General features: G+C 55.4%; 1 protein-coding gene across 1 annotated transcript in view; it reads right to left on the bottom strand.

Moving 5' to 3' along the window:
- The window catches only part of LOC116956757 (dynein axonemal heavy chain 2), a 464,532-nt gene that overhangs the window by 386,933 nt on the left and 62,854 nt on the right, over positions 1-14,745 (bottom strand). Inside the window, 1 exon segment of the mRNA XM_076057989.1 lies at positions 12,160-12,277. Within this exon segment, the coding sequence (XP_075914104.1) occupies positions 12,160-12,277 (118 nt within the window).

Here is a 14,745-nt window from a genome sequence, read left to right as displayed (position 1 = left end):
AGAGAGAGAGAGCGGACAGCACTTGCCCACAGCACTTGGGGGCAAGTGCTGTCCGCTGGGGGCAAGTGCCGTCCACTGTCCGCTCTATCTCTACGAGAGAGAGTGGACAGCACTTGCCCACAGCATTTGGGGGCAAGTGCTGTCCACTGTCCGCTCTCTATCTCTCTACAAGAGAGAGAGAGAGCGGACAGCACTTGCCCACAGCACTTGGGGGCAAGTGCTGTCCGCTGTCCGCTCTCTCTCTCTACAAGAGAGAGAGAGAGCGGACAGCACTTGCCCACAGCACTTGGGGGCAAGTGCTGTCCGCTGGGGGCAAGTGCCGTCCACTGTCCGCTCTATCTCTACAAGAGAGAGCGGACAGCACTTGCCCACAGTATTTGGGGGCAGGTGCTGTCCGCTGAGGGCAAGTGCTGTCCACTGTCCACTCTATCTCTACAAGAGAGAGAGCGGACAGCACTTGCCCACAGCACTTGGGGGCAAGTGCTGTCCACTGTCCGCTCTATCTCTACAAGAGTCCACAAGTGCTGTTAGCGAGCACCTATGAAGGCCGGCACTGTGGCAAGAGAGAGAGAGAGAGAGAGCGGACAGCACTTGCCCATAGCACTTGGGGGCAAATGCTGTCCGCTGGGGGCAAGTGCTGTCCACTGTCCGCTCTATCTCTACAAGAGGGAGCGGACGGCACTTGCCCACAGCACTTGGGGGCAAGTGCTGTCCGCTGGGGGCAAGTGTTGTCCACTGCCAGCACTTGCCCACAGCACTTGGGGGCAAGTGCTGTCCACTGTCCGCTCTCTCTCTACAAGAGAGAGAGAGAGGGAGCGGACAGCACTTGCCCATAGCACTTGGGGGCAAGTGCTGCCCGCTGGGGGCAAGTGCCGTCCACAAGTGCTGTTAGCGAGCACCTATGAAGGCTGCCGGCACTGTGGCACACGGTTGGGGGTGGGTGGCCAGCATCACCACGCCCGGCCGCCTTTGTCTCCCCAGTGGCGACGTTTACCACCGCAAACCGCGGCACCAGCTAACTCGTTTGAGTCGACCTCGGCGAGGAGGCCCAGGCACGGGCTCAGATTGATCGTCACCGACATTGGCCGTGAGCGGGAATCGAACCCGGACCCGCAGGGTTTGTGACACAGCGTGGCGCTAACCGCTACCGCAACTACCGCTCCCCCACGCACACGCACATACACACACGCACACGCACAGACACACACGCACACGCACAGACACAGACACACGCACAGACACACACGCACAGACACAGACACATGCACAGACACACACGCACAGACACACACACACGCACAGGCACACACGCACAGACACACACACACACGCACAGACACACACGCACAGACACACACGCACAGGCACACACAGACGCGCATACACACACAGAAACACCGAGGCAGACACAGACAGACACACACGCACAGAGACAAACACACACACAGAGACAAACACACACACACGCGGACACACATACACACACACGCAGACACACATGACAAAAGACGCACACACACACAAAGATCCCCCGTATAGCCTTAACAGACTGTAGGGGCAAGTGCTGTTAGCGAGCACCTATGAAGGCTGGTAACGGTACACGAGGGGGTGGGTGGCCAGCACCACGCCCGACCGCCTTTGTCTCCCTAGTGGCAATGTTTACACACTGCACCAGGCACTCATTTGAGGCTGAGTCGACCTAGGGGAGGCCCGGGACCGGTTAAGATAATCGTCACTGGTGTTGGCCGTGAGCGGGAATCGAACCCGTGTCGCCGGGTTCATAGCGCAGCGCGCTAACCGCTACACTATCGCTCCCCACAACGCACAGACATACACACAGAGACGCACACACACGCACAGACACACACACACGCACAGACACACACGCACAGACACACACACACAGACACACACACAGACACACACACAGACACACACACACACACGTGCGCGCGTGTCCTCCGTCACAGCAGCAAAGTGCTTAAAATGATCTCAAACGGCCCCTGGTTGTGAGCTGGGGAATATCGTAAACCTCTCTCCTCCTCCTCCTCTTTGTCAACACGTAACTCTCTCTATCTCTACCGTGCCGGGGGAGGTGTGGAGGAGGAGAGAGACACGAGGAGGAGGAGGTAGAGGAGGATGAGGAGGTGGAGGAGGAGAGAGACACGAGGGAGGGGAGGTGGAGGAGAGAGTCACGAGGAGGAGGAGGAGGAGAGAGATACGAGGAGAATGAGGAGGTGGAGGAGAGAGACACGAGGAGGAGGTGGAGGAGGAGGAGAGAGACGAGGAGGAGCAGGAGAGAGACACGAGGAGGAGGTGGAGGAGAGAGACACGAGGGAGGGGAGGTAGAGGAGGATGAGGAGGTGGAGGAGGAGAGAGACACGAGGGAGGGGAGGTGGAGGAGAGAGACATGAGGAGGAGGAGGAGGAGAGAGACACGAGGAGGATGAGGAGGAGGAGAGAGATACGAAGAGGAGGTGGAGGAGGAGGAGAGAGACACGAGGTGGAGGAGGAGGAGAGAGACACGAGGAGGAGGCGAGAGACACGAGGAGGAGGAGAGAGACACGAGGAGGAGGAAGAGGAGGAGAGAGACACGAGGAGGAGGAGAGAGACACGAGGAGGAGGAGGTGGAGGAGGAGGAGAGAGACACGAGGAGGAGGTGGAGGAGAGAGACACGAGGAGGAGGAGGTGGAGGAGGAGGTGGAGGAGGAGGAGCGAGACACGAGGATGAGTAGTGGTGGTATGACGAGGGTGTATGTGTGGGTGACGGGGACCACGTGACGTGTGACTCGCAGCGTGCTGCCCCCCCCAGCCCTACCTCCCCCAAGAGAGGGCGAAGCGAAGTGAGCTGATGGGGGGGAGGGGTGGGCTGTCTCAGGCTGTCTCAGACTGTCTGAGGCTGTCTGAGGCTGTCTCAGACTGTCTCAGACTGTCTCACGCTGTCTCAGACTGTTTCAGGCTGTCTCAGGCTGTCTCAGACTGTCTCAGGCTGTCTCGGGCTGTCTCGGGCTGTCTCAGGCTGTCTCAGACTGTCTCGGGCTGTCTCGGGCTGTCTCAGACTCTCTCAGGCTGTCTCGGGCTGTCTCGGGCTGTCTCAGACTGTATCAGGCTGTCTCAGATTGTCTCGGGCTGTCTCGGGCTATCTCAGGCTGTCTCGGGCTGTCTCGGGCTGTCTCGGGCTGTCTCGGGCTGTCTGGGGCTGTCTCAGGCTGTCTCAGGCTGTCTCGGGCTGTCTCGGGCTGTCTCGGGCTGTCTCAGGCTAGCTCAGGCTGTCTCAGACTGTCTAACGTTGTCTCAGGCTGTCTCAGACTGTCTCACGCTGTCTCAGACTGTCTCAGACTGTCTCACGCTGTCTCACGCTGTCTCAGGCTGTCTCAGACTGTCTCAGGCTGTCTCGGGCTGTCTCGGGCTGTCTGGGGCTGTCTCAGGCTGTCTCGGGCTGTCTCGGGCTGTCTCAGGCTGTCTCGGGCTGTCTCAGGCTGTCTCACGCTGTCTCAGACTGTCTCAGGCTAGCTCAGGCTGTCTCAGACTGTCTAACGTTGTCTCAGGCTGTCTCAGACTGTCTCACGCTGTCTCAGACTGTCTCACGCTGTCTCACGCTGTCTCAGGCTGTCTCAGGCTGTCTCAGGCTGTCTCGGGCTGTCTCAGGCTGTCTCGGGCTGTCTCAGGCTGTCTCGGGCTGTCTCAGACTGTCTCAGGCTGTCTCGGGCTGTCTCGGGCTGTCTCGGGCTGTATCAGGCTGTCTCAGACTGTCTCGGGCTGTCTCAGGCTGTCTCAGGCTGTCTCGGGCTGTCTCGGGCTGTCTAACGTTGTCTCAGGCTGTCTCAGACTGTCTCACGCTGTGTCAGGCTGTCTCAGACTGTCTCAGGCTGTCTCAGGCTGTCTCAGACTGTCTCAGGCTGTCTCACGCTGTCTCAGGCTGTCTCGGGCTGTCTCAGACTGTCTCAGGCTGTCTCAGACTGTCTAACGTTGTCTCAGGCTGTCTCACGCTGTCTCACGCTGTCTCAGGCTGTCTCAGACTGTCTCACGCTGTCTCACGCTGTCTCATGCTGTCTCAGGCTGTCTCAGGCTGTCTCGGGCTGTCTCACACTGTCTCAGACTGCCTCACGCTGTCTCAGACTGTCTCACGCTGTCTCAGACTGTCTCAGGCTGTCTCAGACTGTCTCAGACTGTCTCAGGCTGTCTCAGGCTGTCTCAGACTGTCTCAGGCTGTCTCGGGCTGTCTCGGGCTGTCTCAGGCTGTCTCGGGCTGTCTCGGGCTGTCTCAGACTGTCTCGGGCTGTCTCAGGCTGTCTCAGGCTGTCTCAGGCTGTCTCGGGCTGTCTAACGTTGTCTCAGGCTGTCTCAGACTGTCTCACGCTGTGTCAGGCTGTCTCAGACTGTCTCAGGCTGTCTCATGCTGTCTCAGACTGTCTCAGGCTGTCTCACGCTGTCTCAGGCTGTCTCGGGCTGTCTCAGACTGTCTCAGGCTGTCTCAGACTGTCTAACGTTGTCTCAGGCTGTCTCACGCTGTCTCACGCTGTCTCAGGCTGTCTCAGACTGTCTCACGCTGTCTCACGCTGTCTCAGGCTGTCTCACGCTGTCTCAGGCTGTCTCGGGCTGTCTCACACTGTCTCAGACTGCCTCACGCTGTCTCAGACTGTCTCACGCTGTCTCAGACTGTCTCAGGCTGTCTCAGACTGTCTCGGGCTGTCTCAGACTGTCTCAGACTGTCTCGGACTGTGTCGGGCTATCTCAGACTGTCTCGTACTGTCTCACGCTGTCTCACGCTGTCTCACGCTGTCTCAGACTGTCTCAGACTGTCTCACGCTGTCTCAGACTGTCTCAGACTGTCTCACGCTGTCTCAGACTGTCTCAGGCTGTCTCAGACTGTCTCAGGCTGTGTCAGACTGTCTCAGACTGTCTCACGCTGTCTCACGCTGTCTCGGGCTGTCTCGGGCTGTCTCGGGCTGTCTCGGGCTGTCTCGGGCTGTCTGAGACTGTCTGAGACTGTCTCAGGCTGTCTCAGACTGTCTCAGGCTGTCTCAGGCTGTCTCAGGCTGTCTCAGGCTGTCTCAGACTGTGTCAGACTGTCTCAGACTGTCTCACGCTGTGTCAGACTGTCTCAGGCTGTCTCAGGCTGTCTCAGACTGTCACAGACTGTCTCACGCTGTGTCAGACTGTGTCAGACTGTCTCAGACTGTCTCACGCTGTGTCAGACTGTCTCAGACTGTCTCAGGCTGTCTCGGGCTGTCTCAGACTGTCTCAGACTGTCTCGGGCTGTCTCAGACTGTCTCAGACTGTCTCGGGCTGTCTCGGGCTGTCTCAGACTGTCTCAGACTGTCTCGGATTGTCTCAGGCTGTGTCAGACTATCTCAGACTGTCTCAGACTGTCTCGGGCTGTCTCAGACTGTCTCAGGCTGTCTCAGACTGTCTCAGACTGTCTCAGACTGTTTCGGGCTGTCTCACGCTGTCTCACGCTGTCTCCGACTGTCTCAGGCTGTGTCAGACTGTCTCACGCTGTCTCACGCTGTCTCAGACTGTCTCAGGCTGACTCAGGCTGTGTCAGACTGTCTCAGACTGTCTCAGGCTGTCTCGGGCTGTCTCAGACTGTCTCACGCTGTCTCAGGCTGTGTCAGACTGTCGCAGACTGTCTCAGACTGTCTCAGACTGTCTCACGCTGTCTCACGCTGTCTCAGACTGTCTCAGGCTGTCTCAGACTGTCTCGGGCTGTCTCGGGCTGTCTCAGACTGTCTCAGGCTGTCTGAGACAGTCTGAGACTGTGTTAGACTGTCTCAAACTATCTCAGGCTGTCTCAGACTGTGTCAGACTGTCTCGGACTGTCTCGGGCTGTCTCAGACTGTCTCAGACTGTCTCAGACTGTCTCACGCTGTCTCAGACTGTCTCACGCTGTCTCAGGCTGTCACAGACTGTCTCAGACTGTCTCAGGCTGTCTCAGGCTGTGTCAGACTGTCTCAGACTGTCTGAGACATTCTGTGACAGTCACAGTTCGACATGAGACGTGTCCCAGGGGGGGTCTCTCCGAGCCGGATGTGAAATTCTGTCCATCTGTGGATTCCTCAAGTGCAAATTAATATTCTTATTCTGATAAACCAACACATTTTTTGTTGTTGTAATTTTACCAGGTGCTGCTATGTCAGCTCTCTTGTTTCAGACGCGACCTGGCGATCACAAACGATAGCTCACACGAAGTGGCGGATTATCACCATCATCACCATCAGCATCACCATCATCATCACGTGGAGATGTATAGCAGAGTGCCAGAGATCCACAGAGACCCATACTCATGGAGACCCACAGAGATCCAGAAGCCCATATCGACCCACAGAGACCCACAGAGATCAATAGAGACCCATACTCATAGAGATCCACAGAGATCCAGAAGCCATATCGACCCACAGAGACCCACAGAAACCCACAGAGACCCATACTCATAGAGACCCACAGAGATCCAGAAGCCATATAGACCCACAGAGATCCATAGAGACCCATACACATAGAGACCCACAGAGATCCAGAAAGCCATATAGACCCACAGAGACCCACAGAGACCCATAGAGACCCATACTCATAGAGACCCACAGAGATCCAGAAAGCCATATAGACCCACAGAGACCCACAGAGACCCAGAAAGCCATATAGACCCACAGAGACCCACAGAGACCCATAGAGACCCATACTCATAGAGACCCACAGAGATCCAGAAAGCCATATAGACCCACAGAGACCCACAGAGATCCAGAAAGCCATATAGACCCACAGAGACCCACAGAGACCCATAGAGACCCATACTCATAGAGACCCACAGAGATCCAGAAGCCATATAGACCCACAGAGACCCACAGAGACCCATAGAGACCCATACTCATAGAGACCCACAGAGATCCAGAAGCCATATAGACCCACAGAGACCCACAGAGACCCACAGAGACCCATACTCATAGAGACCCACAGAGATCCAGAAAGCCATATAGACCCACAGAGACCCACAGAGATCCAGAAAGCCATATAGACCCACAGAGACCCACAGAGATCCAGAAAGCCATATAGACCCACAGAGACCCACAGAGACCCATACTCATAGAGACCCACAGAGATCCAGAAAGCCATATAGACCCACAGAGACCCACAGAGATCCAGAAAGCCATATAGACCCACAGAGACCCACAGAGACCCATACTCATAGAGACCCACAGAGATCCAGAAAGCCATATAGACCCACAGAGACCCACAGAGATCCAGAAAGCCATATAGACCCACAGAGACCCACAGAGACCCACAGAGACCCACAGAGACCCATACTCATGTGTGCGTAATGTGTGTCGTGTGGTGTGTGTGGTGGGTGTGTGGTGTGTGTGGTGTGTGTGTGGTGGGTGTGTGGTGTGTGTGGTGGGTGTGTGGTGTGTGTGTAGTGTGGTGTGTGTGGTGTGTGTGTGGGGTGTGTGTGGTGTTATCACGGCGGCCGGTAATATTGAGACAGGCAAAAGACAAAGCTCCCCCGTGTAGCCTCAACCGACTGTAGGGACAAGTGCTCTTAACGAGTAGCAGCAGCACCTATGAAGGCTACCGGCACTGTGGCACACGAGGGGGTGGGTGACCAACAGCACCACGCCCGGCCGCCTTTGTCTCCCCCAGTGGAGACGCACCAAGATACGCCTGTATAAGCCTAAGTCGACCGAGCCTCCGTTTGACCATACTTCCCCCAGCCGGTCAGCGCGCTCACCGCTGCACCACCGCTCCCCCGCTCTTCACGTACACACGGAGCAATAGGCACGCTCAGCACTTGCCCCCAACAGCCTGTTAGAGGCTACACGGGGGACCTTTGTCTCTGTGTGTTAATAACTGCTGCTGGTGCTGCTACCACTAACAGCACTTGCCCCTACAGTCTGTTAGAGGCTACACGGGGGATCTTTGTCTTTGTGTGTTCATAGCTGCTGCTGCTGCTGCTATCACTAACAGCACTTGTCCCAACAGTCTGTTAGAGGCTACACGGGAGATCTTTGTCTTTGTGTGTTCATAGCTGCTGCTGGTGCTGCTACCACTAACAGCACTTGCCCCTACAGCCTGTTAGAGGCTACACGGGGGATCTTTGTCTTTGTGTGTTCATAGCTGCTGCTGCTGCTACCACTAACAGCACTTGCCCCAACAGCCTGTTAGAGGCTACACGGGGGATCTTTGTCTTTGTGTGTTCATAGCTGCTGCTGGTGCTGCTACCACTAACAGCACTTGCCCCTACAGCCTGTTAGAGGCTACACGGGGGATCTTTGTCTTTGTGTGTTCATAGCTGCTGCTGCTGCTGCTGCTGCTACCACTAACAGCACTTGCCCCAACAGCCTGTTAGAGGCTACACGGGGGATCTTTGTCTTTGTGTGTTCATAGCTACTGCTGCTACCACTAACAGCACTTGCCCCTACAGCCTGTTAGAGGCTACACGGGGGACCTTGTCTTTGTGTGTTCACAGCTGCTGCTGCTGCTGCTGCTACCACTAACAGCACTTGCCCCAGCAGCCTGTTAGAGGCTACACGGGGGATCTTTGTCTTTGTGTGTTCATAGCTGCTGCTGGTGCTGCTACCACTAACAGCACTTGCCCCTACAGCCTGTTAGAGGCTACACGGGGGACCTTTATCCTTGAACACTTTTGTGTGCGCCCTCATAGCGGTTATTTGATGTGCGGGGTAGAATTTGCAAGTGAATGGCATCGACTCGAAATGCGGGAACGCATTCGCGAATCTGATGCGAGTGACATTTAGGTGTGTGAGTGTAACGAGTGTGTGCGTGTGTGCGAGTGTGTGAGTGTGTGTGTGCGTCTGGGGGTCGTGCTGGGGTAATGCATGCGAGCGAGAGTGTTTGTGTGTGTGAGAGAGAGTGTGTGAGAGTGTGTGTGAGAGTGTGTGTGTAAGAGTGTGTGTGTGAGAGTGTGTGTGAGGGTGTGTGAGAGTGTGTGTGTGAAAGTGTGTGAGAGTGCGTGTTTGAGAGTGTGTGTGAGAGTGTGTGTGAGAGTGTGTGAGAGTGTGTGTGAGGGTGTGTGTGTGAGAGTGTGTGAGTGAGTATATGAGTGAGTGTGTGAGTGTATGAGTGAGTGAGTGTATGGGTGAGTGTGTGTATGAGTGATTGTATGAGTGAGTGTGTGAGTGAGTGTGCGAGTGAGTGTATGAGTGTATGAGTGATTATATAAGTGCGTGTGTGAGAGTGTCTGTGTGAGTGTAACGAGTGTGTGAGTGTGTGCGAGAGTGCGCGTGTGTGTGTGCGTCTGGGGGTCGTGCTGGGGTAATGCATGCGAGCGAGAGTGTTTGTGTGTGTGAGAGTGTGTGTGTGAGTGTGTGTGTGAGAGTGTGTGTGAGAGTGTGTGTGTGTGCGAGTGTGTGTGAGAGAGTCTGTGTGAGTGTGTGAGTGAGTATGTGTGCTTGCGAGTGTCTGTGTGTGTGTGAGAGTGTGTGAGAGTGTGTGTGTGAGTGTATGTGTGAGAGTGTGTGAGAGTGTGTGTGTGAGTGTATGTGTGAGAGTGTGTGAGAGTGTGTGTGTGAGTGTATGTGTGAGAGTGTGTGTGAATGTGTGCAAATGTGTGCGTGTGTGTGAGAGAGAGTGTGTGTGTGTGAGAGTGTGTCTGTGTGTGTGTGCGTGTGTGTGAGAGAGAGTGTGTGTGAGAGTATGTCTGTGTGTATGGTGGTCGAACAGGGGTAATGCATGCGAGAGAGTGTGTGTGTGAATGTGTGTGAGAGTGTGCGTGCGAATGTGTGTGTGCGTGTTAGAGTGTATGTGTGCGTGTGAGAGTGTGTGTGTGAGTGTGCGTGCGAATGTGTGTGTGCGTGTGTTCTTCGTGCTTTAGGAGTCCCTGACCCGCTGCTCATGATCATTAACCATGTAGCCAGGAGTCGGAGCCATTCCCTGTTCACCTTGGGGTGCGACAGGGATGTCCTCTGGCTGCCACATCATTTAACATCTATTTCGACCACGGAGTTCGTGAAGCCTGCAATAGCTGTACCGGAGGAATTTCCATCTGGTACAGATACAATGGGAGGCTGATCGATGCCCGGGTGCGGTCAAGGGATGGCTCCCTATTGCTCAACCACGTTATGTATGCCGATGATTTGGTAATAGCTGCTCATTCAGAGGAGGAGTTGGAAGAGCTGCTGCTGAGACTGGAGAGTGCCACTGAGAGATGGGGCCTAACCATCAGCCCCACCAAAACTAAGCACCTGCCTGGGTATTTTGTACCATCGGACACTCCACCACCACAACTCCCAATCGGTGATGGGGAAGTTGTGGAGAGAGTGGAGAGTTTCCCATACCTGGGCAGTGTGCTCATGACCGGCTCCGGTTTAAGAGCAGAGGTCTCACTCCAAATCAGTCGAGCGGCATTATCTTTTCATCGGTTGCGTAACGCTGTGTGGAAGCTACCTGGTCTGTCGCTCCGCACTAAGCTTCAGGTCTTCTCGGCCACGGTCATTCCCTCCATTCTCTACGCTTGCGAAACTTGGACCCCCCTAATGGAACATCTTCGCCGGTTAGAAACATTTAGGCTGGCCTGCCTACGATCCATCTTGGGTTTAACCAGGCTGGATTGTGTGAGGAGCTCACATATCCTTGAAAGATCTGGACAAAGTCCCATCGGTGAGCTCCTCCGGCAGGCAAGGCTGCGTTGGCTGGGCCATGTAGCCCGCATGCCCAGCCACCGCATGCCGAAACAGCTTTTGTTCGGCCGGATCGAGGGGGCTAAACGGGCACGGCACGGGCTAGAGAAGAGATGGAGTGATGTGGTACCGGAGGACGTGGAGCTGAGTGGACTTTCCGATGACTGGTACCAGCGGTGTCAAGATCGGCCTCTGTGAAGGAGGCTCGTGAAGGATGCTACTGGGCAGTTGGAGGCAGTCGCCCTCCAACAACAACAGAGGGTGGAGAAGCGACGCTCACAACAACGAGCGGAGCGCCGGGTGGCTAAAGCACAGCACGTTGGCACAGTAGGGGGCACAGGTGGTGCATCAGTCAGTCGTCTCAGTCAGTCGACCCGTGGCACCTGGGTCTGCCCCGTGACCTCCTGCCAGCGGGCGTTCGACACTTCACGTGGCCTCAAGGTGCACATAGCCTGGCACAAGCGTCGTGGTGACGTCACCGCAACTTAGTGACGAATGGCGGATGTTGTTGTTGTTGTGTGAGAGTGTGGGGGTCGTGCTGGGGTAATGCATGCGAGCGGGTGTGAGTGTGTGTGTGAGTGTGAGTGTCTGTGTGTGTACGAGTGTGAGTGTGTGTGGGGGTGCGAGTGTGTGAGTGTGTGGTGGTCGTGTATTCTATAGTGTAGTGTATAGTAGTGTAGTATATAGTGTAGTGTATAGTGCTTGGTATAGTGTAGTGTATAGTGTTTCGTATAGTGTAGTGTATAGTGTAGTGTATAGTGTAGTGTGTAGTGTATAGTGTAGTGTATAGTGTAGTGTGTGGTGTAGTGTATAGTGTTTGGTATAGTGTTTGGTATAGTGTAGTGTATAGTGTTTGGTATAATGTAGTGTATAGTATAGTGTAGTGTATAGTGTAGTGTGTACTGTAGTGTATAGTGTAGTGTATAGTGTAGTGTATAGTGTAGTGTATAGTGTAGTGTATTGTGTAGTGTAGTGTTAGTAGTGTAGTGTATAGTGTAGTATATAGTGTAGTATATAGTGTAGTGTATAGTGTAGTGTAGTGTATAGTGTAGTGTATAGTGTAGTGTGTAGTGTATAGTGTAGTGTATAGTGTAGTGTATAGTGAAGTATATAGTGTAGTGTACAGTGTAGTGTATAGCGTAGTGTACAGTGTACTGTATAGTGTAGTATATAGTGCACGTGCAGCGAGGAGCAACTGCTTAGCGGTGATTGGTCAGCGCGTAGACGCAGTGGCACTGCCTAGCGGTGATTGGTCAGCGCGTAGACGCAGTGGCACTGCCTAGCGGTGATTGGTCAGCGCGTAGACGCAGTGGCACTGCCTAGCGGTGATTGGTCAGCGCGTAGACGCAGTGGCACTGCCTAGCGGTGATTGGTCAGCGCGTAGACGCAGTGGCACGTGCAGCTAGCAGCAACTGGTGGTCCGTGGGCATGGCCCGATGCGGTGGGTGGGTGGTTAGGTAGGGGGTAGTGGGGGGTAGTGGTGGGGGGTAGTGGGGGTGGTGGGGGGGTAGCGGTGTGCGGGCGCTAACCTGTACAGGCGGTGCGCATGATGGAGGAAATGACGCCATCTGTCCACTCGCTGCTGTTGAGGTCAAACTCCCCGTAGAGTTCACCAAGGGTCAAGGCTTTCGGGTTGAGGGCGAACTCCTGTGGGGGAGTGGCGTGGGGGGACGGGGGGGTGAGGGGAAGGGTGAGTTGGTCGGTGGGTGTGTGAGTGTGTAAGTGAGTGTGTGGGTGGGTGGGTGGTTGAGTGGGTGAGTGGGTGAGTGAGTGGGTGAGTGAGTGGGTGAGTGAGTGGGTGAGTGAGTGGGTGAGTGAGTGGGTAAGTGAGTGGGTGAGTGAGTGGGTGAGTGGGTGTGTGAGTGGGTGAGTGAGTGCGTGAGTGGGTGAGTGAGTGGGTGAGTGGGTGTGTGAGTGGGTAAGTGAGTGGGTGAGTGGGTAACTGGGTGGGTGGGTGAGTGGGTGAGTGGGTGAGTGAGTGAGTGAGTGAATGGGTGAGTGGGTGAGTGAGTGGGTGGAGTGGGTGAGTGAGTGGGTGAGTAAGTGGGTAAGTGGGTGAGTGAGTAAGTGGGTGAGTGGGTGGGTGGGTGGGTGAGTGGGTGGGTGAGTGAGTAAGTGTGTAAGTGGGTGAGTGTGTGAGTGAGTGTGTGAGTGGGTGGGTGGATGGTTGGGTGGGTGAGTGAGTGAGTAAGTGGGTGAGTGGGTGAGTGAATGCGTGAGTGGGTGAGTGGGTGAGTGAGTGGGTGAATGGGTGAGTGAGTGGGTGAGTGGGTGTGTGAGTGAGTGAGTGTGTGAGTGAGCCGGAGATGGCTTCTGGTTTTGCGGAACGATAAAAACATGGAGCGGTTGTTGTTGCTCCCCGCCCTCGCCACCCTCACCACCTTCGCCACCCTCGCCCCCTCCGTGCGTGTGTAGGTAGGTAGTGAGGGTGCGCGTTGGTAGGTGGGAGAGCAGGCACGGTACGGTATTTGCACGGGCCAATCCGTGCCGCGTACGGGACATCACGTTACGCAGCGTCTCGTGATGACAACATAAACAACAACAACAACAATGAACGAACAGGCGGGGATTGAAAGAAAGAATTAAATGAATTGTAAATTGAACGCCCTGCAGGAGGAATCTTGATCATCCACGATGTAGGTTGTGCTGTTGTTGTGAGGTTTAGTGTCACGTGACCAGAACGTGGCCGATTCGTTCCTAAGCACAGCGACCTATGCCGCTGTGTGTTGGAGGGAGGAGTGAGAGAGAGGGGGTGAGTGAGAGACAGAGGGTGAGTGAGAGAGAGAGGGTGAGTGAGAGAGAGGGGGAGAGTGAGAGAGAGAGGGTGAGTGAGAGAGAGGGGGTGAGAAGGAGAGAGAGAGGGTGAGTGAGAGAGAGAGGGGGTGAGTGAGAGAGAGGGGGTGAGTGAGAGAGAGGGGGTGAGTGAGTGAGAGAGAGGGTGAGTGAGGGAGAGGGGGTGAGTGAGTGAGAGAGAGGGGTGAGTGAGAGAGAGAGGGTGAGTGAGAGAGAGGGGATGAGTGAGAAAGAGGGGGTGAGTGAGAGAGAGGGGGTGAGTGAGAGAGAGAGAAGGTGAGTGAGAGAGAGGGGGTGAGTGAGAGAGAGGGTGAGTGAGAGAGAGGGGGTGAGTGAGAGAGAGGGGGTGAGTGAGAGAGAGGGTGATTGAGTGAGTGAGAGGGTGAGTGAGAGAGGAGTGATTGAGTGAGTGAGAGGGTGAGTGAGAGGGTGAGAGAGAGAGAGAGAGGGTGATTGAGTGAGTGAGAGGGTGAGAGAGGAGTGATTGAGTGAGTGAGAGGGTGAGTGAGAGGGTCAGAGAGAGAGTAAGTGAGAGAGAATGATTGAGTGAGTGAGAGAGGAGTGATTGAGTGAGTGAGAGGGTGAGAGAGAGAGAAGTAAGAGAGAGAGGTGAGGAAGAGAGAGAGTGATTGAGTGAGTGAGAGGGTGAGTGAGAGAGTGAGAAGGTGAGAGAGCGAGTGAGTGAGTGAGAGGGTGAGTGAGTGAGTGATTGAGTGAGTGAGTGAGAGTGAGAGAGGAGTGATTGAGTGAGTGAGAGAGGAGTGAGAGAGTGAGAGGGTGAGAGAGAGAGTGAGTGAGTGAGAGGGTGAGTGAGTGAGTGAGAGGGTGAGTGAGTGAGTGAGAGGGTGAGTGAGTGAGTGAGAGGGTGAGAGTGAGTGAGTGAGAGGGTGAGTGAGTGAGTGAGAGGGTGAGTGAGTGAGTGAGAGGGTGAGTGAGTGAGTGAAAGGGTGAGTGAGAGAGTGAGTGAGTGAGAGGGTGAGTGAGAGAGTGATTGAGTGAGAGAGGAGTGAGTGAGAGGGTGAGAGTGAGTGAGTGAGAGAGTGATGGAGTGAGTGAGTGAGAGGGTGAGTGAGAGAGAGAGAAGTGAGCTTCTGAGTTATTAATGAGGCAGCGCGTTCGGCCCATCACCTTCCCCGGGGCACGCGCTGGGGGGGGGGGCCCACTCCCCTCCACCCCTACTCCCCCCCCACCTCCCACCCCCCACCTCCCCCCCACCCAGCCCGCTAGGAATCCTCCAGGTCGCAGATTTTGGCTGGCACGGCAGAGGTGGGGAGGGGGGGGGGGCAAGAGGGGGGGCAAGAGGGGGTTAGAGGGTCAGCGTG

This window comes from Petromyzon marinus, assembly GCF_048934315.1.
Source record: "Petromyzon marinus isolate PM22_M1 ecotype Great Lakes invasive population chromosome 67 unlocalized genomic scaffold, UKy_Petmar_22M1.pri1.0 chr67_unloc.3, whole genome shotgun sequence".
In the NCBI taxonomy this organism is placed as follows: Eukaryota; Metazoa; Chordata; class Hyperoartia; order Petromyzontiformes; family Petromyzontidae; genus Petromyzon; species Petromyzon marinus.
This window is presented reverse-complemented; position numbering and strand designations above follow the sequence as displayed.